The following is a 27442-nucleotide window of genomic DNA, read 5'->3' as shown; positions in this document are numbered from 1 at the left end:
TCAACATCTGTGCAGGCTTGGAGGCCCTCTGTGCAGGTTAGGAGGCCCTGTAAAAGCGGTCATCTCTGTGAGTATAAGAGACCTCCAAGTTATGAAAAGCTTTACCAATCTTCTAACAAAGAAGTCTTCTCAGCTAGTCTTCTAAGAAATAACTAAGTGGGTAGGTTAAAAAAAAAACTCATCGGATTTCGGCCACTTTATTTTCAGGAGGCCCCCTTTTCAGCTTTTTAACTTTTTAACTTTTTATTTTATTTTTGAAAAAAATCGGCCAAGGGGGGGGGGCCATGGCCCCCATGGCCCCCCCCCCTTGTATCCGCGCCTGACACCAATACCTTCAAATTTAGAATGAACTGGCAACGCATGAAATAGGGCCATCCAGCATTTACACATACGTGCCTTTTCAGTGAGGTTCACAAACCTAAATATGTGAGTCGGACGTATGGACTGTGCCCGGAAATTTGCAACTATCGGGGCTCGATCAGCACACGATTTAACCATGAGGATCCCAACAATGCTCGACCACCTCAGTCCTTTCTCTTTTCACCTCCACCACACGGGTCATCATCGAAACAGTCTGTAATTAGTACGTCTTGTAATGTATTTATCGACCGAAAATTGGCCACTAGCAAACACATATGCGACACGGACGATGTATTGAGCGCCCGAGCTCCAACCTATGTCAACAAGGTGGTTAATAACGGTCAAAGACGCCGGGTCAGCCTAAGTGACCACGGTACGGTCCTTCACAGGCACCAAGCTGCTGCTCAGATCAAAGGGTTTGAGTACCCACCCCACTGGGTGCCCGCCCCCTGTCACCACCGATCAAAGAGTGTTATTTGCACAGGACACACACGAGTGGTTTGTTGTACAGCAATCACACACGACAGCCGAGGCAGGGCTGACGGCCACTCGTATTTACCTTCGATTAACCATATCGAGCAAGTTTTCAACGGGAGTGATACAAGGGCGAAAACAAGAAAGCTTGACGATGCAGCCTACGCGGTTACTGTCATACAATAAATTAGTCTGAGCGCCATATGCTGCACTTACCAATAGCGATTAACTCGTAAAAGCTCAATGCTGGATTGATTTAACACAAATCCTTACGGTAACTAGCATTCCCCGCACTTCACTTACACTTCAGCGTAGCCTCACAGAAGCCGGAAGGTCAGCACACACCCAGTGAACCTTATACGAGCGGGTGAGTACTTCACCTGCACCATAGTGAACATAGCATCTATAATGAATGGACGGAAAACTTCCTCGACTAGCACGGAAGCGTGTAATCACAACCGTTACAAATGCCAAAGTACCGACTACACGGCTGCAGTGAGTAATGAGTATACCCATGATCGGTGGTAGGACGACCACTGGATAATAAGCTGCACTGCAATCTTACAATAGATAAACATAAACCATGCCTGTCCACACAACCGTATGGAATTATGCCGTGAATACAAAGCATTGTCTTCGCAAAAAGTTTTCAAAAATACAGACACTACCGACAGATATGGACGGAGTCGGTTTCTTTCAAAGATCACAGCTTGCCGTGGCAATCATGTCCACGTTTGAACACATTGCACATTGACAACCGTTACCCCGAGGCCGCGGTGCCTGGTCACTCAGTGTGGCCAAGGTCAGTCACATGACACGTAGCACAGGAGCCTAGAACTCCGGGTCCTGCACAGCCAGCCCAGTATCAGTCAGCCCGTGGTCACGTGACACGGCACAGGGCACTAGACCGCGGTCCCAGCACACACGATTCAGAAGCACCAGTCACGTGTTTCGATCAATCGCGCCGCTCGTACCTCGGGAAGAGCCGCAGAAACTTGACCGCCTCATACTCGTACATTTCGGGGAGCTGCAGAAGGCCGTCTCCGTCAGCGTCCAGCTGATCAAAGGCCGCCTCTGCCGCCTCATCGTCGTCGGACAGCGCGTCGGCGTACAGGTCGGCGAAAGCCAACAGAGTGAGCTGTTCAGAGTCCTCGGCGCGCGCCACCAGGTGCGCCCTGAGGGAGGTCAGCGGGGTCAATAGAGGTCAGCGGGGTCAGCGGGGTCAGTGAAGGTCAACAGAGTCAGCGGGGGTAGGCGGAGGTTAGCAGAGCTCATCGAAGGTCAACAGAGATCAGCGGGGTCAACCATGGTCAGCGAGGACTAACAGCCAGCAGACCTTAGAGTTGAGGTAGGGGGTCATTCGAGATAGGTATATGGTATTTTATATCTAAGATCAGCAAGGACAAGTGGAAGTATGCGGACGCCATGATATATCGGCAGAGCGCAAGAGAGAAACGATCTCACTGACTAATGCCAGCAACGAATAGCAGTACCAGTATTTAGTCAGCATTCGGTTCACGCAATGGCGCTCCCTTGGCCTATCGACCGTCCCCCATTCGGTGCGCATTCACCTACGGACCACTAATCCAAGTGGAAAGTCAGCGCTGGAACCCCACCCCATGCAGGAAGTTCATGTCTGCAGTTTAGGGGGCATACACTACTGAAAATCCAGCCCAGTTCTGTGACACTCGCCGCTAGCTCCAGATCAGTGACCTGGATACTCACCGTTGTAGGTCTGCGTCCTCTGCCGGGTCAAAGTCGCTCAGACTGGCGTGGTCGCTGACCTCGAAGTCGGAACATTCAGACTCGTTGAACCAGAGAAGTCGAGAGAACCACAGGTTCACAGCCACGTTCCTATCGGGAAGAGCGACGAAAGCAGCGTAAGAAAGAGAAAAAGAAAAAAAAAGCATGCACAGAGAAGGACAGATGACATTATATAGACGGCTCCCTGTATAGTTACGTAATGTTGAGCAATGAGCATTGTAGCCATCGGCAGTGTGCAGTCTACCAACGGCAACCCCCAGAGCCAAGGACGACGACAGCAGTTTCGGCAAGCCCACGCGATCATGCACACACAGCATGTCACGTCGCGTCAGACCCCGTTCGACCCTGCCCCCCTCCCCCCACCGATCAGCGCTCGAAGAACTGCCCACCGTCTACAAATATAATGACGACAACGGCGGCACATTCCAGCGGCGGCCACGGCCACCGCGCGCCCTGGCCGGCCTGTTCCGCGGCTATTTGAACAGCAGGCGCGCGGGTGACGTTCACGGCGACGATCAATGCTAGACGATTCACGCCGCGCCGCCTTCGAAAGTGGCGCACGACACGGAATGGCGGCGATACCGGCCGACACGGGTACTGTGCCTGGCGGGGCGCAATTCGGCCCGTGTGGGGACACGACAGGCTAGGTGACTGGTGACCTGACCGCCACGCTGGCTACTCAACATGAGGAACAACGGATTCCAACGGGCCACTCCATGGACAGTCAAGTTAAAGCGATCCACAACTTTCATTCATCCTATCAGTGAACGAAGACTATCATTTATTCATGTATAATTCCCTGGAGCTGCAATGCGAATTCATGGCCCGCAGTTGTAATAAGTTAAAAGAGACACAGGCATCGGGACGATCCAATCACGGGGAAAGGGTGTAACTTGGCAAGCTGACACCTGACTGCCGTCCCTTGTCGTTGACCAGAGCTGCAGCTAATAGGGCACACATCCGTCTTGCATTGCTTTTTCAAGCCGTTTCAATGTTTAACATCAACATCGTTCAAACCTTGTTCCGATACAAACTCTCTCTATGTGTTGTCCCTTTATTCGATATGAGCCAGTCGATGGAAAGACTGAAAAGCAGACGGGCGGATCGGATTTCAAAAGACAACGGATAATACCGAAGCCTAAAGTGGGATGAATTACGACACATAATCTCATCTTCCCCTCTTTGACGTAATTTAGGGCCTATAATTTCAGGTAGGTAGACAATACAATTTTCTAGCATTCGGTATCTAATGCACTATGTACATTCCAATGCGGTGAGGTAATGTAATGATTTTCAGTGACGTAACGCAGGACGAAACAACATTGAAAGAACACCCCATTCCAACGTATGCACAGTAGGTATCCAACCGACTCGGACCATTTGTCAATGGGAATTGTCCAATCGAAATCTACTAAATAACTGATCACCCGATGCATATCACTAATGAAAAATGAAAAAATAGCTCTACATTTTAGAATGCGTTAGTTTAATTCCTTGGAAAGGAGAAGCCACCACGGGGCTTTTCAAGAAAGCATTATGTTCAAGCCGACGACCCTAAAATGTGATCGATACGCCCTATCGTATTTATTGGGACTGAAACACTGAACCTATAAGATCAAATATCAGATGCATGAAATATTGAGCATCAACTGTGTCGTGGCTATTCAGGGTTGGCCCATCTACTATGGCACGGGGTATGAGCGTTACCGACCGTAATATGTAAGATAATGGTGATAATGGTTAAGTTGGTGATGAAAATAATAGTGACTGACAGAACAGACAGAATAATCAAGAACGAGTACTTTGAACGTCCAAACTACATCGTCACCGCAGCCCATGCAGCACGAACTACTCGATGAAAACAAGTCAAATTGAGCTGATTGTCAGCTTCACTGGCAGGGTAGGCTGACCTGCAGCGCAGCCGAGCCATGCGGCACAGTCTAAGCAACCTCTGAGGCTGAACCGCAAAGCACGTAAATATAGGTTGGGGACATTGAGCCAAGTCATCCGTGATCACGTTGCACATTGAATGATTGGTTCATACTTACTGGAAATAAAAGTTCCTATTCAACTACACAGTATATTTGCGGGAAGCTTTACAACCCTAGGCCCCAACCAGAATAAATAACAAGCTTGACTACAGGAATAATTCACCAAATGTCCCAGAAACTCAACACTCGCTTTACTCGCTGGCAAACGGTAATTATTCAGAGCTACAGTGGAAATAACGGCGGCGTTACTGACCACACCGGCGTTGAGGCTGGCCGCTGAGTGCCCCGACGCCACATCCAGACCTTTGATATTGATACCGGTTAATGACATTGAAACGACTCATGACCACCATTCAGCACACATAGGTATACCAGCCGAAACCACACATATGACATAAATACACTGTCCAATTCCGGTCACAAGCTATACCCTACATCAAAGTACTTGACTATATAGCAGCGTCAGACGTGTGATTGCATAAAGCTGTCACACTTTGCAACACATCAGCACACGTTGTGACAGTATATTGCCCTATATTCTGCTAATACACTGCAAAGTGCACTTGCCAGGAGTACAAGACACTGTGCACTTCAGTGCTTGTAGTTTGGCCATACGTTATCATTCCCAGTTCCCACAACAGTCCCGCGCCCCTCCCGGCTCGCCGGTGACTGCTCACCTGGAGTTGGACGATATGACGTGGTGCGGCCACCTGAACGGCAGGTAGAAACAGTCGCCTTTCCAGAGGGTCACGTTGTACCACGGCACGTCCCTCAGGCCTGGCGAACGGACAGCGGGTACTAGTGGCTAACAAATGCGTGTATAGGAGCCTGACAGACATGCGCTTCATAGACTACGGTGACCAAATGACAAATGTGCAACAGACACTACCGACCAATAAACACATGTTCAATAGAAACGTGTTATGTCGGACGGATACATTTTGGACACATTTTCTTCACACGTACTGAGTGACGTACTATTACAAATAGAGGTCACTGAAAGAAGGTATTATCCAGAATGCTTTTTACACAAAGCTTCTTATCCAAGCACACGCAGCCAAAAGGCGAACCTTCTGACAGACACTGGCACCTGATGGACAAACGTGTGCAGAGCAGATAAGAACCCAGGCATCCAACAGATGCACATATCAAAGGGCCATTGTGATTTCATTACAGTCACATTTGGTTTCGATTATTATGACCGATCACAAATGTTCGCCGGTCAGAGACGGCCAGTGAATGGCTGGAGTCTGGACCATGAATATTTTCATGACAAAACCTAATACTGAATGCTACAGTATCTCAAATTATATATTGCAATGGGGCATTGCTAATAAAACCAAATACAAACCAACATCGGGCCCGATTCCCAACGACCCCCACGTGCGGACATCATGTAAATTGACCGTAAGTGGACGGTCGTGGGCGATAAACTTTAGAGGTGAATGCTACGCCGTCACGGGTCAAAACAGCAGCCTGGACATGCACAGAGCCTGATTGTCGGAGGTGGAACGCCGACTTTGGCGACAAATTCACTCAGAGCGAATGAAAACTCGCTCTGCACATGTATGTAGTTAACCAGCAGCTCCGTGCAAGCCGATAATGGCGAATTGAATCCTGTGACGACCGGTGGTGAGACCTTGGCAATGGGTTATCGTTAGTGTCTTGGCTCCTAACCCTAATCGTGCTAATGATCAGATTCTGAAATTATTCTAAAATAAGAGCCCGGTTGACAAAGTTCTAATAACAGCCTTCTACCTATGCCCACTTCCAACAAATGGTCCAAGTAAAGAACGCTCGTTAAATGTTCAAATACTAAGCTTCAGTCTTCTAGCCGGGTAGTCCACCGACATCTTAAACACTGAAATTACGACAGTCCCAGCCGTAAACTGCACAAGTTCTTATAGACGACGATGAAAGGCAAAGTCCCGGGCTTCAATTACGGCACAAAGAGCTTATAGCAATGTTGCTAAGTGGTCAGTCATGGACTCAACCACATCTATGAAATAATGATCCACTGGCATGCGGAAATAGTTGACATAAAAGCAAGACCAATAAAACAACGAAGTTTCCCAGAAGTTAACAACTTGAACAACCGGCCATTATTGTAGCTGTTATGCGGCCAAACACAGGAACTCAACGGGGCAATGAGGTTCCTTTCTAGGAGGCGTATACGCATAACCATGGAAATAACCGGCAAGCATTTACGGTCTAACTAAAACTACGAGTATCAGTGCTCATGTGACAATCTAGCAGCCCATTTTATCATCACTCTGCCGATCTCTGGAACCCTGCAGTCGTTCCCGGACTCTAGTCGGCCTTGGAGTCCTTCTACCTATCCGTGGCCGTCCGGCCCTGACCCCTGCCAGGGTAGCTCCTCCTCCTCCCAGCAGCCCAGTGTGTCTGCTTTATATCACCACGGGCCAACGGACTCCGCGACTCCGACCCTAATCGACTGGGCGCTGTAAGGACGCGACACCCGCCGCTTCCACAGCGATCCGCAATCAGCGTAAAACGTGCAGCGCCACTTACGGGTCGACCCCAACCTGGCGCCGAATGGAATAGCACACTTTCTGATTGGCGAGTATTCGTTATTGATGGGTTAGTGAATGCGTCACGTTATCAAATGTTACCAGAATGTCACGACCTTTAATGTTTATCAATTGTGCTGAAAACGATAATAATAAATAGGAAATGCGACAATATAATACAGGTTATAGGCCTACACAATGACCATGATATGCAATATGCATATCACACTGGATTAGTGAAATGCCTTGTATGAAAATCTAATGATCATTCAATTCAAGGCACCGCTGACTTCCAACATGGACACTGAGTTAATGTTCCGTGCAAGAACTCACCGTAGATAAGGCAAACGACATTCGATTCTTATCGGTGAATTGGATGACCGCTAGATCAAACAGCTATGTAGCTAGAAGCTAACAAAGCTAGTCCGTCAATAACTATTTCATAACACGTGCAAAATGACAGTACATGCAACCAGCAGGCCTATCAATGTTACTGTCAACAACATTGGATTTTTTATCGGCAACCACACTTTATGTTCGTTACCCACAGGACCCGCCTATTCAGCCGGGCAAACTGCCTTACCGGACATTGGTGTGGTTACGTATGTACTAGCAACAATAGCCCACCGAAAGGGCCAACAGCCCGTCCGGTCGCCGGTCTCATTCAGCGGCGTGACACGACACTGGCACAGCACTATCACACAATGCGTGAACAGCACTTGCTGTCTTTGAATACTGTCATTGGACGTCTTTGGACGGTGGATAACGTATGCCTGTGATCAACCGTCCGCCATAATTCACAATACACTTATCCGAGCGGCACACAGGTACGTACGAAAAGCAAAATCCATGACAGTTTTGGCCCACAACTGTTTTGGACAGGTAGGTATTAATTACTGTTAGAAAGTAATAAAAACCAAGGACGGGAAGCGCGGCGAAGAGACCACCGAACACAGAGAACCTATTGCCATGAATAGGAAATAGGCACATCGCCTTTTCCCGTTCAACAGTGTAACCCAACTGCCACGGAATATGGACTGAAAAGACACACACTGTCGTACAAAGACTTCATAGCAAAGGCCTGCAAGGGCTTGCAAGACATTGCAAGGGCTTACCAACAATACGCGATGACCACATAAATAAAACACAAGGAACTCTAAAACAAATAACAAAACAACATCATCATCACAATGCAAGAAGACAGTGGATCTTACACCTATATAGCCATGACGCCGCTAGCAATAGCAGCATTTTACACGGCAAGTTTTAATGTCCGTCGCTGCAGCAAGGGTCACCCAATTTACGACGATCGTTTGGACGACAACCAGGGCAACTCGCCCACAATGCCACCATAAACTATCCTGTGGACAGTAACGCTGTTGACTGCCGACCACCGATATCATAACCCGACGGTCGTAAAGGGAAAATAAAACAGACTTGCAGACGAATTTACGGCAGCCACAAGCGAAAGTGACAAAAATGGATTAGGTATCGACGGAGCCCGTGACCCCGCTGTGTACGGATTGAGGTCCACAGTGGAATCGCCTGGGAACATTTACTTGTCCACGTGCCGTGTGGTGGACTGTGTCCACACTCCACAGTGGACTGTGATCTACATTCCACACTAGTGCACTCACCTGGGAACCGGTACATGTCCACGCTGGTGACGTCCACAGACGAGTACAGACCTTCCATGTGGTCAAACTCGATATGGTGAGCGTCATCCTGAAACAAATGCGGGATATTGTGAGACTAATTATATTGTCTAGTGGCCCCGGCGACAAACCAAGTGTGTTTTACCATACAACAAATAGTATGAACGTTGCTTCTTATCAAACAAATAATAAAAACGACTACAAGGAACATGATGACACACTGTCGTTTAACATCCAGAAACGATTTTATTTCAGGTCGATTACTCACAACATCAACCAGGAAGAAGTGTTTGTATCCGTCAAGGACGCAGTTGATGTTGTCGAGCTCATCGTAGTGCAGTACAGACTTGGTGCCCCCGCTGCTGAACCAGAGCACGGCGTCCATCATCAGACGCTGCAGGCCGCCGCACTGCGCACTGGGCAGCAGCGCCAGGTCACCTGCCGAGTCAAAAAGGTCAGAGAGAGGTCACTGCACACTGGGCAGGAGCGCCAGGTCACCTGCCACGAGGTTACAGAGGGGTCACAGAGAGGTCACTGCACACTGGGAGCGCCAGGTCACCTGCCGAGGGGTTACAGAAGGGGGTTAGAGAGGTCACTGCACACTGGGCAGGAGCGCCAGGTCACCTGCCGCGAGGTTACAGAGGGGTCACAGAGAGGTCACTGCACACTGGGAGCGCCAGGTCACCTGCCGAGGGGTTACAGAAGGGGGTTAGAGAGGTCACTGCACACTGGGCAGGAGCGCCAGGTCACCTGCCGAGGGGTTACAGAGCGGTCAGAGAGGTCACACAGAGGTCAGGTCACTGCACACTTGGCAAGAGCAACAGGTCACCTGAATAGCTCAATAAGACTCACAGTCACCTAAGTGACTGGCTTCGCAGATGTCAGAGCCACACTTCAAACTTAAAACTATTGAACGAAAGCTATCACACATGAACGATACCTACATTAGTACGAAAAAACGACAGATCGCAAAAAATATAGCCTGCTAAAGAACAGCCTACAGCTGTTTGAGCTGCCGCACCCCTCCCCTGAACGAACACTCTCGTGGCCGTCAAGAGAACTCACGTCTCATTTCCTCCTGAATGCTGTGCACCACGTACAGATCCTTCTCCTTGTAGACAGAGAGGAACTCAGAGACGTTCATCCGTGTGAGGCCGATACTTCTGTCCTCCTTCTTCTTCTGCTCCACGTCCAGCTCAACGCTGCCAAATTCACGCCTGAAAAGGAAAAAAGAACGACGGCACTCATATTGCGTAGCGTGAATGGAACAGACCCTTTCACGTCCGACTCCGTCTATTTTGCTTCCAAGTGGGAAAAGACTCAGTTGCGAACCACTGGCACCCACACCAGACGCACATATTTGATATTGAAAGACAATAAGTTGGTTACCACCAAAGTCTCCGTAGTAAATAAATAACTTGTTATGATCCTTTTTTGGTTTTTATCGGACTTTTTTCAGTGACTCACGTCGTGATTTTAGGGCAAATATAACGAGTTTAGGACTTCGGGAAATGGCGTCATACCACAGGACCTTTACTTACGTAACATGCATTATGGGCTATCGAGCCAGGCACCGCTGACGTCAAATTCGCACTTGCATATCGAATAGAAGCATAATATATTGCCACAGTCAACCACAATTTCATCTACAAAGTGGAACTGACAAATGAATCAACAAGATCGAAGGCCCCACGGGACTAATGGACATCACATTAATTTTCTGTCGGCTCCATCCGACTCCAGCCAGCGCCGTACAAAGCAACAGCTGCCAAGTCGCCCATCATAGTCTTTTGCACCCCACAGTGCGCAGGGGCTTTTGTGGCCCGTGCATTCCAATAACGAATTGCAGTGACGATGCTTATCTGCCCTGGGACCGATACATCACCCAAAGTCCTCATTACAATAAAGCACTACCTAGTCGCTTTGGCTAGCCTGACCAGCTGACTATAGCCCAGCCAGCTGACATTAGTTAGATGAATAAATGAGTCACCCACCTAAGGTAGTCGTCGGTCCACAGCCAGTAGGCCGGATGGACCCCGGCCAGGCCGCGGAAGACGACCGGTCGCTGCGGCCGTACGTAGCGCCGGAAGAACTGCTCCGGGCTGGGGAAGCGCTCCAGCTGGTCGATGGGCTCTGCGAGAGGCGGCCGGTGACGGCCGAGCGGCTGCCAGTGGCCGGCCGGCGCCGGCCGCCAGAAGAGCAGCGAACGGGCGGCGGCGGCGCGCAGCTCACGCTGCAGCCAGGCCGAGTGGTCGGCGCACCCGCAGGCGGTCAGCAGCGCGGCGGCCAGCACGGCCGCCACGGCCGCCAGCCGCAGCGCCGTCTCCCCGGACAGCTGCGGCGCCGGCGCGCCGTCCCCGGCGGCCGACGGCCCGTCACCACCGGCGGAATGCTGCCGGACCGGGTGACAATCTACAGACGGGCTAGACCGCATCTTGCCCTGTGCCCACTGCTGCCGTTGTGGAAACTGAGGACAGTTTGCACTTTATATTAATCTGAAAAGGATAAAATGCTTATTAGAATCAGACATTGGGCTGAAACATGAATGAATTCTACTCATAATTCAAGGAAGATATCACCATACTTTTGTTTGGATAAGATGCAGCAAGTAGATATTTAATATCAAGCGCAACACCATCTTACTTGAATAAGTAAAATTAATGATGGAACTATGACAATGATGCAGTATAATACTGCCAAACAATACACTATAATAATTTCCAAATAAGCATGTTTTAGTGATCGAATCCCCAATTGAATATGAATATAATGACAAAATAGCAAAATTCTGGTATGTTTGATCACAATACTTTGCCAACCAAAGATGTCAACCAAAGATATTGTTGACAAAGATCTGTAGCCAAATATACCCGGTCATTGTTATTATGCTCTTTCATTCATATTCAAATTTTGAGGATTCAGTCACTAAAACATGCTTATAAAATCAGGGCTACAGAGTTGGAATCAACAATTCTGCCCAGGGTTGAAGTTGCTTCAAACCTACAGACTCCCACTCCAGTGTCTGAGTTAATGCTGGCAGGGGTCAATGTCATGTCCTGCAGCTGTTTGCTTGACTATGCTATGCTAACTGATCTTTCTAAATCAGATTTTGTCAAAAGAAGGCCATGCTCCTGCACCTGGACTAGCGTTTTCAGCGAAAGAGGCAGAAAAAGGTGATTTGCCAGAACCTGCTTTTAATTCTGCTTGCTATCTGTAACACATATTTGCGACGGAAGGCCCTTTTTTAATAAATCTAGTCCGAACCTTTCGAAGGGATGGATTCACAAGGACAGAGTCGAGTTCCGCTTAGCAAAGTTTGTTGCGCAGTCCTCTACCCTCCGATCGCACAGTTCCGGTTCTATGGCTGAATTTGGAGTCAAAGGTTTATTGTACCGTTTAGCTCATTTTGAGCGTAGCCTTGGAACGCAAAAAGTACCTACCTATCCTCTGACACCAGGCTGACTAATACCCAATACAATAGGACCAGTGTTGCCAGGTCGAGTGGTGCCAATACCTCCAGAAAATGTTGTAAAAACCTCTAGAAACCTCTGTTCCATTGCCGCTGATTATAGAGCATATATACCTCCATACCTACAGCTCCGTATCACAAACCGTGGCGCCGTTTCAAAGCACGCTGCCATCCGCTGCTAGCGCGTGATGACATCATCAAGCCCATTGCTCCAATACTACCAAAGGGTCTGTTCCAGTCGCACTTCCTAACACCTCTAAACTCCTCCAAGATTGCTTCCCTGTTCCAGTGTCAGCTCTAGCCCCTACAAATCAAAGGAGGGCCCTGCTCCAACCTCCTCTATCTTGCCCTTGGAGGAGTTTAGAGGTGTTAGGAAGTGCGACTGGAACAGACCCTTTGGTAGTATTGGAGCAATGGGCTTGATGATGTCATCACGCGCTAGCAGCGGATGGCAGCGTGCTTTGAAACGGCGCCACGGTTTGTGATACGGAGCTGTAGGTATGGAGGTATATATGCTCTATAATCAGCGGCAATGGAACAGAGGTTTCTAGAGGTTTTTACAACATTTTCTGGAGGTATTGGCACCACTCGACCTGGCAACACTGGTCCTATTGTATTGGGTATTAGTCAGCCTGGTGTCAGAGGATAGGTAGGTACTTTTTGCGTTCCAAGGCTACGCTCAAAATGAGCTAAACGGTACAATAAACCTTTGACTCCAAATTCAGCCATAGAACCGGAACTGTGCGATCGGAGGGTAGAGGACTGCGCAACAAACTTTGCTAAGCGGAACTCGACTCTGTCCTTGTGAATCCATCCCTTCGAAAGGTTCGGACTAGATTTATTAAAAAAGGGCCTTCCGTCGCAAATATGTGTTACAGATAGCAAGCAGAATTAAAAGCAGGTTCTGGCAAATCACCTTTTTCTGCCTCTTTCGCTGAAAACGCTAGTCCAGGTGCAGGAGCATGGCCTTCTTTTGACAAAATCTGATTTAGAAAGATCAGTTAGCATAGCATAGTCAAGCAAACAGCTGCAGGACATGACATTGACCCCTGCCAGCATTAACTCAGACACTGGAGTGGGAGTCTGTAGGTTTGAAGCAACTTCAACCCTGGGCAGAATTGTTGATTCCAACTCTGTAGCCCTGATTTTATAAGCATGTTTTAGTGACTGAATCCTCAAAATTTGAATATGAATGAAAGAGCATAATAACAATGACCGGGTATATCAGTCCCACGCACAAGGGGGAAAAGCTCAAATTATTGAGCGCTCAAAATATTGAGCGTGTGACGTCAGAGGCTCCCATAGGCGTAATGCTGAGGGCTCAAAAAATTGAGCCGTTTCAGGAACACGTTTTGCAAAAGCAACTCGCAACACCTAGGGAGAAATGGCAACACCCTAGGAGAATCACTAATGATGCAAAACAGATTAGGCTTTCATATTTTTCACTGCTCAAGCTTCAATGATTGGGGGAACACCAATTTATAGGTCGAAATCTTACGGCATACCAGGATGACCTAAAAACAGGCCAATATTTATGTCGAAATAAAAGTTATTTTTTGTCCATTCACGTTTTTTACTAGGGTTCTGTTGGAAAGAGCATTTTTCATACTACCCAAAATGATTGCGACTCAGTTTCACATTACCCATATCGGAGAATATTTTTCATTTGGCGGCGCCGTTTGTTTATTTCGTCGCGACGTCTCCGGTCGCGTGGTTGTCGTCGTCCTTGTGTTGAAGGTAAGTTTTTATCGTTTTAGTTATACTTAGATGTTAAAAGGTACCTTGAAAAGTTTGAATATGCTGTGATTTTAAATTTGGAAACACGTAAACGTCAATCAATTCACGTTTTCCTCGATTTGCGTGCAGATAAGTAACTGTCGACGAAAGTGGCGCCATCCGATATGATGTTTTGAAGGAAGGAGACACAACATATTTACGTGAAAATTTTTGTTTTATAGTGGTCTAAGTGCTTCAAAGAGGCTGTGAATGTTTTCTTCACACAATTTTTCATTAGGTATGATGAGGTAAAAGGTAGTTTCAGTCTTAACTTTCATATAATTGACATTAAAACATATGATAGTCCACTGCTATCAGTGATAGAATACCTTAATATTTGGCATTTCTTATTTATTTGAGTGTATTCTCTATCCATATGTCCTGATAGTAAGTGACAATACTCTGCCAATATGTTTCCATAGTTTTCACATTCATTTTCCAGTCCTTTACATAACATCACAATTTATAATCAACAAAACTCAACTCCTTCGTTACTTCACAACACTGACAGCATGACAGACTGACAGTCAACTATTGTGTGTGTGAATGCTGAAACAGGATAGCCACTTTGCTGACTGGCTCATATTAAATAAGATAAAAATGATCCTTTATATCATTTCCATCTGGAGGATCGAAGTCAACGGAAAAGGAAGGCCACTTTTAAGCCTGAAGGTCTAGGCCACCAGACGCCAGTCGGCAGTCACCACCAAATTTATAATAGATTAGTTCATTATTATACTTTGGGACCCTTAGGTCACTGGATCGGCATCACATTTTCAGTTTCAATATAGTACAGGTTTTTTATTTGTATGATGTGAAATATTTTCTGAATCAGAATTTAATTATCCCTAGGTACCTGGTAGAGGTTTTGGAGTTAATGCTCATTGTTGGTGTGCAGTCAGGATTTTTTGACAGGTCCAGATAGGGAATCCTGAGGAATTTTATAGTAAAGTGGTCTCCTTATAATCACCACACATTTTATCAAAAGTATTTGCAGAATTCATTCAATGAAGAATTTTATCAATGTTGCACCCATTTCTTAGACGACCTAGGCTGCATCTTTTTTTAGTTCCTGTTGTATGACATATTTTTCATTTTGTTCCACTGCATAAAGAAAAAATCGTTTGAGATCACCAAACAGCTTTTCTTTTTCTGGCAGGTCTGCACAACCAAGCGGTCGCTGGCGAGGACGTCGGCCGTCCCTGTGGGTAAGATCATCTGCTCAGCCTTTGTGGAGATCAGCAAGACGTCACCAAGATGAAGACTTCGCTGGAGCAGAAGCCGCTGACCCGTGTCCGATCGGGCAGGTCATGCTCGACGGCACGAGCCACAACTTGAACGACTAGGTGACATCAACAACATGGTGGAGCAGGTGAATGAGTTTGGCGACGTGTTGTGTGACTGCAAGAAGGGTTGTCTGCGTGTTCTGGCCGGCGGAGCGGCGACGCTGCGCAGTCTGTGCTGGCGGTGAGCAGCTGGCCGTGGTGACCGCGCGCGCCCACATGCGCCGACAACCTGTGCGGCTTCGACGGCCCCGGGACAGCCCGATGCCGCCCACTATGCGACGCCGACCGCGCACTGTCCGCACGGCCACATGGAGGTGTGCCCGCGCCTTTTGCCCGCACGCCGCTACCTCGCCGCAGCTGGTCTGCAACCACGCCGTCGCCGCCTGTAGCCCGATAACAAAACGGCTGTCTGAAAATGCCGCGTGTTCTTTGTGATGTTGCTACTGTGATGGTTGCTACTGCTGGTCTGAGACTCGATGTTTCCATTCGTCCTTTACATGTTAAGGATTTGATACCTAATGATTAGCTTAGTCCGAGCTTAGGTCGTTTATATCAAAGCAGTACGACACTGCCTCCTGCTTTTGTGATGTATGCTGGCAAGACGCAGGTTCCGGTCGCAGGTCACCCGGTTCCAATGTGGTCGGGCTGGCATGCGATAATGTGATGTTGTTTTGCTCGTCTCTGTGTTCCACACTTGATGATGTTTGTGAATCTAACCCACATTGTATAGTATTTTTGTTTGTTTGCGGCCAATAGCCTTGTAAGTTGTAACCGTGGCAATACAGTTTTTCCTGCTATAATTCTCCAATATTCAAGCGTGGGTGGATATCTTTCTGTATTCACGTATTCCCTTCTCCCAGTACAGTCAGAGAATATCAATACAGTATTCATACGGATTATTCAAGCCCGGTATAATTATTTGAGGTGTGCCGAATCCGAAAGGCGACCGATAAAACTACTAGCGGAAAATGTGACATGATGCCATGGGTTTGTGAAAAGTTTAGGTACCACGTAGCATTCAACTTACTGCATTTCTGTTTCAACTCAGTTTAACGTATTTCAACGAACATAACATCAAAATGGCAGCCAGTACCGGCTTCACCTGTCACGGAGAACGCTCAAAAAATTGAGTATAGATGCTGGCCGGCACTCAATTTTTTGAGCGCCAGCTGACTGTCGTCTGTCGTGGCGCTCAATTTATTGAGTATCGCGGTCCCGAACGACAAGTGGCGCTCAAAAAGTTGAGCGTCTTTAGGGCATTTTCTTTCCAAAAACACCGATATGAATTATCACGGCGAGTGTTAGAGAAGAAACCTTGTTGCTCTCTCTTGCCATTGATACCTTATTTGGATACGATATTTGCCGTAGTGTGACGCTAACGGCATTGTAAAATACCATCGTTTCGCCTATTCCTTCATAATGGGGCCCGCTCAATTTTTTGAGCGCTCAATTTTTTGAGCTTTTCCCCCTTGTGCGTGGGACTGATATTTGGCTACAGATCTTTGTCAACAATATCTTTGGTTGACATCTTTGGTTGGCAAAGTATTGTGATCAAACATACCAGAATTTTGCTATTTTGTCATTATATTCATATTCAATTGGGGATTCGATCACTAAAACATGCTTATTTGGAAATTATTATAGTGTATTGTTTGGCAGTATTATACTGCATCATTGTCATAGTTCCATCATTAATTTTACTTATTCAAGTAAGATGGTGTTAATAAGCGCTTGATATTAAATATCTACTTGCTGCATCTTATCCAAACAAAAGTATGGTGATATCTTCCTTGAATTATGAGTAGAATTCATTCATGTTTCAGCCCAATGTCTGATTCTAATAAGCATTTTATCCTTTTCAGATTAATATAAAGTGCAAACTGTCCTCAGTTTCCACAACGGCAGCAGTGGGCACAGGGCAAGATGCGGTCTAGCCCGTCTGTAGATTGTCACCCGGTCCGGCAGCATTCCGCCGGTGGTGACGGGCCGTCGGCCGCCGGGGACGGCGCGCCGGCGCCGCAGCTGTCCGGGGAGACGGCGCTGCGGCTGGCGGCCGTGGCGGCCGTGCTGGCCGCCGCGCTGCTGACCGCCTGCGGGTGCGCCGACCACTCGGCCTGGCTGCAGCGTGAGCTGCGCGCCGCCGCCGCCCGTTCGCTGCTCTTCTGGCGGCCGGCGCCGGCCGGCCACTGGCAGCCGCTCGGCCGTCACCGGCCGCCTCTCGCAGAGCCCATCGACCAGCTGGAGCGCTTCCCCAGCCCGGAGCAGTTCTTCCGGCGCTACGTACGGCCGCAGCGACCGGTCGTCTTCCGCGGCCTGGCCGGGGTCCATCCGGCCTACTGGCTGTGGACCGACGACTACCTTAGGTGGGTGACTCATTTATTCATCTAACTAATGTCAGCTGGCTGGGCTATAGTCAGCTGGTCAGGCTAGCCAAAGCGACTAGGTAGTGCTTTATTGTAATGAGGACTTTGGGTGATGTATCGGTCCCAGGGCAGATAAGCATCGTCACTGCAATTCGTTATTGGAATGCACGGGCCACAAAAGCCCCTGCGCACTGTGGGGTGCAAAAGACTATGATGGGCGACTTGGCAGCTGTTGCTTTGTACGGCGCTGGCTGGAGTCGGATGGAGCCGACAGAAAATTAATGTGATGTCCATTAGTCCCGTGGGGCCTTCGATCTTGTTGATTCATTTGTCAGTTCCACTTTGTAGATGAAATTGTGGTTGACTGTGGCAATATATTATGCTTCTATTCGATATGCAAGTGCGAATTTGACGTCAGCGGTGCCTGGCTCGATAGCCCATAATGCATGTTACGTAAGTAAAGGTCCTGTGGTATGACGCCATTTCCCGAAGTCCTAAACTCGTTATATTTGCCCTAAAATCACGACGTGAGTCACTGAAAAAAGTCCGATAAAAACCAAAAAAGGATCATAACAAGTTATTTATTTACTACGGAGACTTTGGTGGTAACCAACTTATTGTCTTTCAATATCAAATATGTGCGTCTGGTGTGGGTGCCAGTGGTTCGCAACTGAGTCTTTTCCCACTTGGAAGCAAAATAGACGGAGTCGGACGTGAAAGGGTCTGTTCCATTCACGCTACGCAATATGAGTGCCGTCGTTCTTTTTTCCTTTTCAGGCGTGAATTTGGCAGCGTTGAGCTGGACGTGGAGCAGAAGAAGAAGGAGGACAGAAGTATCGGCCTCACACGGATGAACGTCTCTGAGTTCCTCTCTGTCTACAAGGAGAAGGATCTGTACGTGGTGCACAGCATTCAGGAGGAAATGAGACGTGAGTTCTCTTGACGGCCACGAGAGTGTTCGTTCAGGGGAGGGGTGCGGCAGCTCAAACAGCTGTAGGCTGTTCTTTAGCAGGCTATATTTTTTGCGATCTGTCGTTTTTTCGTACTAATGTAGGTATCGTTCATGTGTGATAGCTTTCGTTCAATAGTTTTAAGTTTGAAGTGTGGCTCTGACATCTGCGAAGCCAGTCACTTAGGTGACTGTGAGTCTTATTGAGCTATTCAGGTGACCTGTTGCTCTTGCCAAGTGTGCAGTGACCTGACCTCTGTGTGACCTCTCTGACCGCTCTGTAACCCCTCGGCAGGTGACCTGGCGCTCCTGCCCAGTGTGCAGTGACCTCTCTAACCCCCTTCTGTAACCCCTCGGCAGGTGACCTGGCGCTCCCAGTGTGCAGTGACCTCTCTGTGACCCCTCTGTAACCTCGCGGCAGGTGACCTGGCGCTCCTGCCCAGTGTGCAGTGACCTCTCTAACCCCCTTCTGTAACCCCTCGGCAGGTGACCTGGCGCTCCCAGTGTGCAGTGACCTCTCTGTGACCCCTCTGTAACCTCGTGGCAGGTGACCTGGCGCTCCTGCCCAGTGTGCAGTGACCTCTCTCTGACCTTTTTGACTCGGCAGGTGACCTGGCGCTGCTGCCCAGTGCGCAGTGCGGCGGCCTGCAGCGTCTGATGATGGACGCCGTGCTCTGGTTCAGCAGCGGGGGCACCAAGTCTGTACTGCACTACGATGAGCTCGACAACATCAACTGCGTCCTTGACGGATACAAACACTTCTTCCTGGTTGATGTTGTGAGTAATCGACCTGAAATAAAATCGTTTCTGGATGTTAAACGACAGTGTGTCATCATGTTCCTTGTAGTCGTTTTTATTATTTGTTTGATAAGAAGCAACGTTCATACTATTTGTTGTATGGTAAAACACACTTGGTTTGTCGCCGGGGCCACTAGACAATATAATTAGTCTCACAATATCCCGCATTTGTTTCAGGATGACGCTCACCATATCGAGTTTGACCACATGGAAGGTCTGTACTCGTCTGTGGACGTCACCAGCGTGGACATGTACCGGTTCCCAGGTGAGTGCACTAGTGTGGAATGTAGATCACAGTCCACTGTGGAGTGTGGACACAGTCCACCACACGGCACGTGGACAAGTAAATGTTCCCAGGCGATTCCACTGTGGACCTCAATCCGTACACAGCGGGGTCACGGGCTCCGTCGATACCTAATCCATTTTTGTCACTTTCGCTTGTGGCTGCCGTAAATTCGTCTGCAAGTCTGTTTTATTTTCCCTTTACGACCGTCGGGTTATGATATCGGTGGTCGGCAGTCAACAGCGTTACTGTCCACAGGATAGTTTATGGTGGCATTGTGGGCGAGTTGCCCTGGTTGTCGTCCAAACGATCGTCGTAAATTGGGTGACCCTTGCTGCAGCGACGGACATTAAAACTTGCCGTGTAAAATGCTGCTATTGCTAGCGGCGTCATGGCTATATAGGTGTAAGATCCACTGTCTTCTTGCATTGTGATGATGATGTTGTTTTGTTATTTGTTTTAGAGTTCCTTGTGTTTTATTTATGTGGTCATCGCGTATTGTTGGTAAGCCCTTGCAATGTCTTGCAAGCCCTTGCAGGCCTTTGCTATGAAGTCTTTGTACGACAGTGTGTGTCTTTTCAGTCCATATTCCGTGGCAGTTGGGTTACACTGTTGAACGGGAAAAGGCGATGTGCCTATTTCCTATTCATGGCAATAGGTTCTCTGTGTTCGGTGGTCTCTTCGCCGCGCTTCCCGTCCTTGGTTTTTATTACTTTCTAACAGTAATTAATACCTACCTGTCCAAAACAGTTGTGGGCCAAAACTGTCATGGATTTTGCTTTTCGTACGTACCTGTGTGCCGCTCGGATAAGTGTATTGTGAATTATGGCGGACGGTTGATCACAGGCATACGTTATCCACCGTCCAAAGACGTCCAATGACAGTATTCAAAGACAGCAAGTGCTGTTCACGCATTGTGTGATAGTGCTGTGCCAGTGTCGTGTCACGCCGCTGAATGAGACCGGCGACCGGACGGGCTGTTGGCCCTTTCGGTGGGCTATTGTTGCTAGTACATACGTAACCACACCAATGTCCGGTAAGGCAGTTTGCCCGGCTGAATAGGCGGGTCCTGTGGGTAACGAACATAAAGTGTGGTTGCCGATAAAAAATCCAATGTTGTTGACAGTAACATTGATAGGCCTGCTGGTTGCATGTACTGTCATTTTGCACGTGTTATGAAATAGTTATTGACGGACTAGCTTTGTTAGCTTCTAGCTACATAGCTGTTTGATCTAGCGGTCATCCAATTCACCGATAAGAATCGAATGTCGTTTGCCTTATCTACGGTGAGTTCTTGCACGGAACATTAACTCAGTGTCCATGTTGGAAGTCAGCGGTGCCTTGAATTGAATGATCATTAGATTTTCATACAAGGCATTTCACTAATCCAGTGTGATATGCATATTGCATATCATGGTCATTGTGTAGGCCTATAACCTGTATTATATTGTCGCATTTCCTATTTATTATTATCGTTTTCAGCACAATTGATAAACATTAAAGGTCGTGACATTCTGGTAACATTTGATAACGTGACGCATTCACTAACCCATCAATAACGAATACTCGCCAATCAGAAAGTGTGCTATTCCATTCGGCGCCAGGTTGGGGTCGACCCGTAAGTGGCGCTGCACGTTTTACGCTGATTGCGGATCGCTGTGGAAGCGGCGGGTGTCGCGTCCTTACAGCGCCCAGTCGATTAGGGTCGGAGTCGCGGAGTCCGTTGGCCCGTGGTGATATAAAGCAGACACACTGGGCTGCTGGGAGGAGGAGGAGCTACCCTGGCAGGGGTCAGGGCCGGACGGCCACGGATAGGTAGAAGGACTCCAAGGCCGACTAGAGTCCGGGAACGACTGCAGGGTTCCAGAGATCGGCAGAGTGATGATAAAATGGGCTGCTAGATTGTCACATGAGCACTGATACTCGTAGTTTTAGTTAGACCGTAAATGCTTGCCGGTTATTTCCATGGTTATGCGTATACGCCTCCTAGAAAGGAACCTCATTGCCCCGTTGAGTTCCTGTGTTTGGCCGCATAACAGCTACAATAATGGCCGGTTGTTCAAGTTGTTAACTTCTGGGAAACTTCGTTGTTTTATTGGTCTTGCTTTTATGTCAACTATTTCCGCATGCCAGTGGATCATTATTTCATAGATGTGGTTGAGTCCATGACTGACCACTTAGCAACATTGCTATAAGCTCTTTGTGCCGTAATTGAAGCCCGGGACTTTGCCTTTCATCGTCGTCTATAAGAACTTGTGCAGTTTACGGCTGGGACTGTCGTAATTTCAGTGTTTAAGATGTCGGTGGACTACCCGGCTAGAAGACTGAAGCTTAGTATTTGAACATTTAACGAGCGTTCTTTACTTGGACCATTTGTTGGAAGTGGGCATAGGTAGAAGGCTGTTATTAGAACTTTGTCAACCGGGCTCTTATTTTAGAATAATTTCAGAATCTGATCATTAGCACGATTAGGGTTAGGAGCCAAGACACTAACGATAACCCATTGCCAAGGTCTCACCACCGGTCGTCACAGGATTCAATTCGCCATTATCGGCTTGCACGGAGCTGCTGGTTAACTACATACATGTGCAGAGCGAGTTTTCATTCGCTCTGAGTGAATTTGTCGCCAAAGTCGGCGTTCCACCTCCGACAATCAGGCTCTGTGCATGTCCAGGCTGCTGTTTTGACCCGTGACGGCGTAGCATTCACCTCTAAAGTTTATCGCCCACGACCGTCCACTTACGGTCAATTTACATGATGTCCGCACGTGGGGGTCGTTGGGAATCGGGCCCGATGTTGGTTTGTATTTGGTTTTATTAGCAATGCCCCATTGCAATATATAATTTGAGATACTGTAGCATTCAGTATTAGGTTTTGTCATGAAAATATTCATGGTCCAGACTCCAGCCATTCACTGGCCGTCTCTGACCGGCGAACATTTGTGATCGGTCATAATAATCGAAACCAAATGTGACTGTAATGAAATCACAATGGCCCTTTGATATGTGCATCTGTTGGATGCCTGGGTTCTTATCTGCTCTGCACACGTTTGTCCATCAGGTGCCAGTGTCTGTCAGAAGGTTCGCCTTTTGGCTGCGTGTGCTTGGATAAGAAGCTTTGTGTAAAAAGCATTCTGGATAATACCTTCTTTCAGTGACCTCTATTTGTAATAGTACGTCACTCAGTACGTGTGAAGAAAATGTGTCCAAAATGTATCCGTCCGACATAACACGTTTCTATTGAACATGTGTTTATTGGTCGGTAGTGTCTGTTGCACATTTGTCATTTGGTCACCGTAGTCTATGAAGCGCATGTCTGTCAGGCTCCTATACACGCATTTGTTAGCCACTAGTACCCGCTGTCCGTTCGCCAGGCCTGAGGGACGTGCCGTGGTACAACGTGACCCTCTGGAAAGGCGACTGTTTCTACCTGCCGTTCAGGTGGCCGCACCACGTCATATCGTCCAACTCCAGGTGAGCAGTCACCGGCGAGCCGGGAGGGGCGCGGGACTGTTGTGGGAACTGGGAATGATAACGTATGGCCAAACTACAAGCACTGAAGTGCACAGTGTCTTGTACTCCTGGCAAGTGCACTTTGCAGTGTATTAGCAGAATATAGGGCAATATACTGTCACAACGTGTGCTGATGTGTTGCAAAGTGTGACAGCTTTATGCAATCACACGTCTGACGCTGCTATATAGTCAAGTACTTTGATGTAGGGTATAGCTTGTGACCGGAATTGGACAGTGTATTTATGTCATATGTGTGGTTTCGGCTGGTATACCTATGTGTGCTGAATGGTGGTCATGAGTCGTTTCAATGTCATTAACCGGTATCAATATCAAAGGTCTGGATGTGGCGTCGGGGCACTCAGCGGCCAGCCTCAACGCCGGTGTGGTCAGTAACGCCGCCGTTATTTCCACTGTAGCTCTGAATAATTACCGTTTGCCAGCGAGTAAAGCGAGTGTTGAGTTTCTGGGACATTTGGTGAATTATTCCTGTAGTCAAGCTTGTTATTTATTCTGGTTGGGGCCTAGGGTTGTAAAGCTTCCCGCAAATATACTGTGTAGTTGAATAGGAACTTTTATTTCCAGTAAGTATGAACCAATCATTCAATGTGCAACGTGATCACGGATGACTTGGCTCAATGTCCCCAACCTATATTTACGTGCTTTGCGGTTCAGCCTCAGAGGTTGCTTAGACTGTGCCGCATGGCTCGGCTGCGCTGCAGGTCAGCCTACCCTGCCAGTGAAGCTGACAATCAGCTCAATTTGACTTGTTTTCATCGAGTAGTTCGTGCTGCATGGGCTGCGGTGACGATGTAGTTTGGACGTTCAAAGTACTCGTTCTTGATTATTCTGTCTGTTCTGTCAGTCACTATTATTTTCATCACCAACTTAACCATTATCACCATTATCTTACATATTACGGTCGGTAACGCTCATACCCCGTGCCATAGTAGATGGGCCAACCCTGAATAGCCACGACACAGTTGATGCTCAATATTTCATGCATCTGATATTTGATCTTATAGGTTCAGTGTTTCAGTCCCAATAAATACGATAGGGCGTATCGATCACATTTTAGGGTCGTCGGCTTGAACATAATGCTTTCTTGAAAAGCCCCGTGGTGGCTTCTCCTTTCCAAGGAATTAAACTAACGCATTCTAAAATGTAGAGCTATTTTTTCATTTTTCATTAGTGATATGCATCGGGTGATCAGTTATTTAGTAGATTTCGATTGGACAATTCCCATTGACAAATGGTCCGAGTCGGTTGGATACCTACTGTGCATACGTTGGAATGGGGTGTCGACAGCCACTACTTACCAGCAACCAATCTAGGGATAGCGTACGTGACAGTAATGGTGCAGCGGTTGCAAAATATTACATTGTTATTCAAACGGTTTTTGCTTTTAGGGCATTGTTGTTTAACCCATCTGTGTTTGATTGTATTGAGATATGTGATTAGTAGATTGAGATGAGGTGTTGATGAAGGCAGGCATTTTTTAAAAATATTTTTTTGACAATTTTTTGCCCTTGTTCTACTTAATAGCTGAACCCGGGGCCACCTTACCTTAAACCTTACCTTAAACCTTAAACCTTATTTATATAACATGTCAATGCTGATGCTGTCTTGAAATGTGAAATTTAGACAATGGTAATAGAAATAATGAATAGCAATTTCACCAACAACTTGTTAATCTCTAGGAAGTGCAATTAAAATTAAAATCACTGTCTGCCACACTGCTCCGATCCTGGTCATGCAACCAATGTTCATGGGTGGTGTTTCACGGCAGAGCACTGCAGTGCGCTGCGTGTGTCAGAGCATTGGGTTTCCATGGCAGTGTCAACAAATTTCACTGTGACGCTAAGCTATGACAGCATCCCAGAACGCTAGCACGCTGCGGTACCAGCACCAGCAGCATGCTAGCAGTATTTGAACTCAAACCTCTGTTTTTGGTACGGTTTTTCAGAACCTCTCACTCTGTTCCAAACGCGATTCATCATAAACTAAGAGATCACATGCAATGTCATTTGAGTGATGCTATGGTATGCCGTAGCTACCAGTGCACACAGTGTCTGGATGGTGAAACAGGGCCATTGTTAATCACATTTGCTTTGCTTTGTTTCAGCAGAAACCTGTCTGCACATGGGAGGAGCGCAACAAAAGCCCATCAAGTTCATGCATGGCAGTGGATCTCAACAGGAGAAAACCAGAAAGAACATGATGCTTGTAGATTGCAGTTGTACACTGCTGTTATCACCTGATGTGCGTGGCTGGCATTGCTCCTGGCAAGAACCACCTGCAAGTGATGAGGTGGTGCCTCAGTCGTTGAGTGTGCTGCAGTGTGAGAGGCGCCCTGATCTCTACTTTGTGATGGGTTTCCATTGGAGGTTCAACTGAAAAGTGAGAACTGACTGTGACCATGCTTGAGCATGCCAGTGGAGCTTTACATGCTTAGGGCAGCTTTTGAACAGATGCTGACCATGGCATATCCCATCCAGTTATCATGTGCACAGAATGGTGGGGGGAGGGCAACTCTGGGCTCTTGAGTCAGCCCTACTGCACAGGGGGTACAGATGGCCGCTTACGTTTGGTGTGTCCTGCACTGCATTATCAAGCCCAGTCTGCTGCCACAGGCAATGGGTCGGGCTGCACTATATTAAAGGCAGACTATCTTGCAAAGGAGGCTGGCATCCTCTCCCATGATGACACACCAATTGGCAATCATCGCTGCGATGATCACGAGGGTGTCCGCTTATCTAACATGGTGAGGTGGAGAGCCAGCTCAAGCTGGCCTGAGGGATGGTTTTACTTCATCTGAGGCCCCCTTTCCCCGCCTGCCAGGTCCGGTCAAACGACCGCTTCACAGTGAACGACTTGCAGTGGATGCCGTCCCACAGCGCAACGAGCGCGCCTACCAGAGGCGGCGGCCAAGAGGCGGCCGCGCTCCCCCAGTCGACGGTCCCGGTGGACGTCGGCAACGCCCACCGCGCGACCATCAGATCGGCTCGCGACCGCGCCGTCGCCGACTGACCGCATGACTGGTATCTGTTCTTGATGTGGGACCGACTGCCACCGCCGGTCGCGGAAGGGCATCGCTCATCGGCCATCGACGTCCACCAGCTTCGCGTGGGTCACTGTTCGGGCTGCCACCAATACACCGAATCGGAGCCGACATCGACTGCGCGGCGGCCAGTGCATCGCGTGCCGGGAAGAGGCTGGCACCCCCGATCGGCCATTGGTCACAAACCGTGTCCCAGCTCATGACTGCATCCAGCGCAGCTCTGTGAGATGTTCTGCTGCATTCTGCCGCGTGTGTTGAAAGAAGAATGAACATGAGAAAACCTCAAAACTTTTTGCCTATTAGTATTTGACCAGTATTGGAATAAGTTTGGATTTTGAGAATCTGTGTCCCTGTGCTTGTGCCTGTGTGGAAAGGCATGCTTTACGGTGTACCATCTCAATTTGTGCGGCTGCTGACAGGCCACCTGGGTGCCAACGTATGTGCGAATCCGCGAATACGTTGTGTTTCGTCAGTCGGTATCGTTCTGAAAATATTGACTGCAATAGGCTATATAGCGTATGACGGTTCAGCCCAGCAGTAATACCTAACTGACCATTGATTGGGCGAATTTTGTGTGGTGGTTCGCTAATACATAACCTAAAGAGTGTTTTGCCGGAATCGTTTAGTAGCAGAACTGACCGGAATATAAGTAGAATGCAACGGTTTGAATCGTTAATTTGTTGAAACGATTGTTCTCTGAGACCACTGTGTAACTTTTGACCTGAGAATCACCAATTATAACGAGAACGGTGGAAGCAGTAGGCACAGTGGAGTGTAGGGAACACTATATAGTTGGCACACATACGCAAGCACACGACTTACGCAGTGGACATCTGCATCATGCATGTTAAGGTTTACTGGGAAGAGTGAGAAATTAGTCAGAATATACCTAACTGATTAAGGAAAATAGGCGATATTTCCAATTGAGCTGGGGCGGAGAGGGGAGGGGACGTATGGTCAGCTATGCCAATAATTCATTCTCGTTATGCAGCTGTGTAAAAGGGCGTCCGTTTTTTGGGGTGAGACCTTCCCCATTGGCCATTTCCAAGCTAAATCGTGGTGGAGACTGGAGAGTCTGGAGACCTCAGCCTCGGTAGTCGGTACCCTGCGCGCTGCGCCACCTTGCGAAACATAAAGCAGCAGTCCTGACATCTGCAGGCGTTACTTTTCATG

At 48.0% G+C, this 27442-nt stretch overlaps 2 protein-coding genes across 4 annotated transcripts in view; one reads left to right on the top strand and one right to left on the bottom strand.

Annotated features, from left to right (window-relative positions):
* Nucleotides 1-580: 580 nt before the first annotated feature.
* LOC122367035 (bifunctional peptidase and (3S)-lysyl hydroxylase Jmjd7-like) overlaps nucleotides 581-27442 on the bottom strand; it is a 27665-nt gene continuing 803 nt past the window's right edge. Inside the window, exons 1-8 of one of the 3 annotated variants that reach the window (XM_043339803.1) lie at nucleotides 13813-13825; nucleotides 10770-11270; nucleotides 9841-9992; nucleotides 9044-9213; nucleotides 8758-8845; nucleotides 5267-5366; nucleotides 2560-2688; nucleotides 581-2009 (exon numbers count right to left, since the gene is read on the bottom strand). In XM_043339803.1, the coding sequence (XP_043195738.1) occupies nucleotides 1790-2009; nucleotides 2560-2688; nucleotides 5267-5366; nucleotides 8758-8845; nucleotides 9044-9213; nucleotides 9841-9992; nucleotides 10770-11209 (1299 nt within the window). In that variant the 5' untranslated portion in view covers nucleotides 11210-11270; nucleotides 13813-13825 and the 3' untranslated portion in view covers nucleotides 581-1789. Of the gene's footprint in view, nucleotides 2010-2559; nucleotides 2689-5266; nucleotides 5367-8757; nucleotides 8846-9043; nucleotides 9214-9840; nucleotides 9993-10769; nucleotides 11271-13460; nucleotides 13491-13812; nucleotides 13826-27442 lie in introns of those variants that run through there. The other 2 variants (XM_043339802.1, XM_043339801.1) reach the window with 2 other exon arrangements.
* Nucleotides 17144-26880, top strand: LOC122367036 (lysine-specific demethylase 8-like). Its single transcript, XM_043339805.1, has 5 exons — nucleotides 17144-17669; nucleotides 18447-18598; nucleotides 19226-19395; nucleotides 19594-19681; nucleotides 23073-26880. Exons 1-5 carry the CDS (start codon nucleotides 17230-17232, stop codon nucleotides 23174-23176), a joined length of 954 nt encoding a protein of 317 aa, XP_043195740.1. The 5' UTR covers nucleotides 17144-17229; the 3' UTR covers nucleotides 23177-26880.

The sequence above is a fragment of the Amphibalanus amphitrite genome, unplaced genomic scaffold (assembly GCF_019059575.1).
Source record: "Amphibalanus amphitrite isolate SeventyFive unplaced genomic scaffold, NRLGWU_Aamphi_draft 000845F_arrow, whole genome shotgun sequence".
Taxonomy (NCBI): domain Eukaryota; kingdom Metazoa; phylum Arthropoda; class Thecostraca; order Balanomorpha; family Balanidae; genus Amphibalanus; species Amphibalanus amphitrite.
This window is presented reverse-complemented; position numbering and strand designations above follow the sequence as displayed.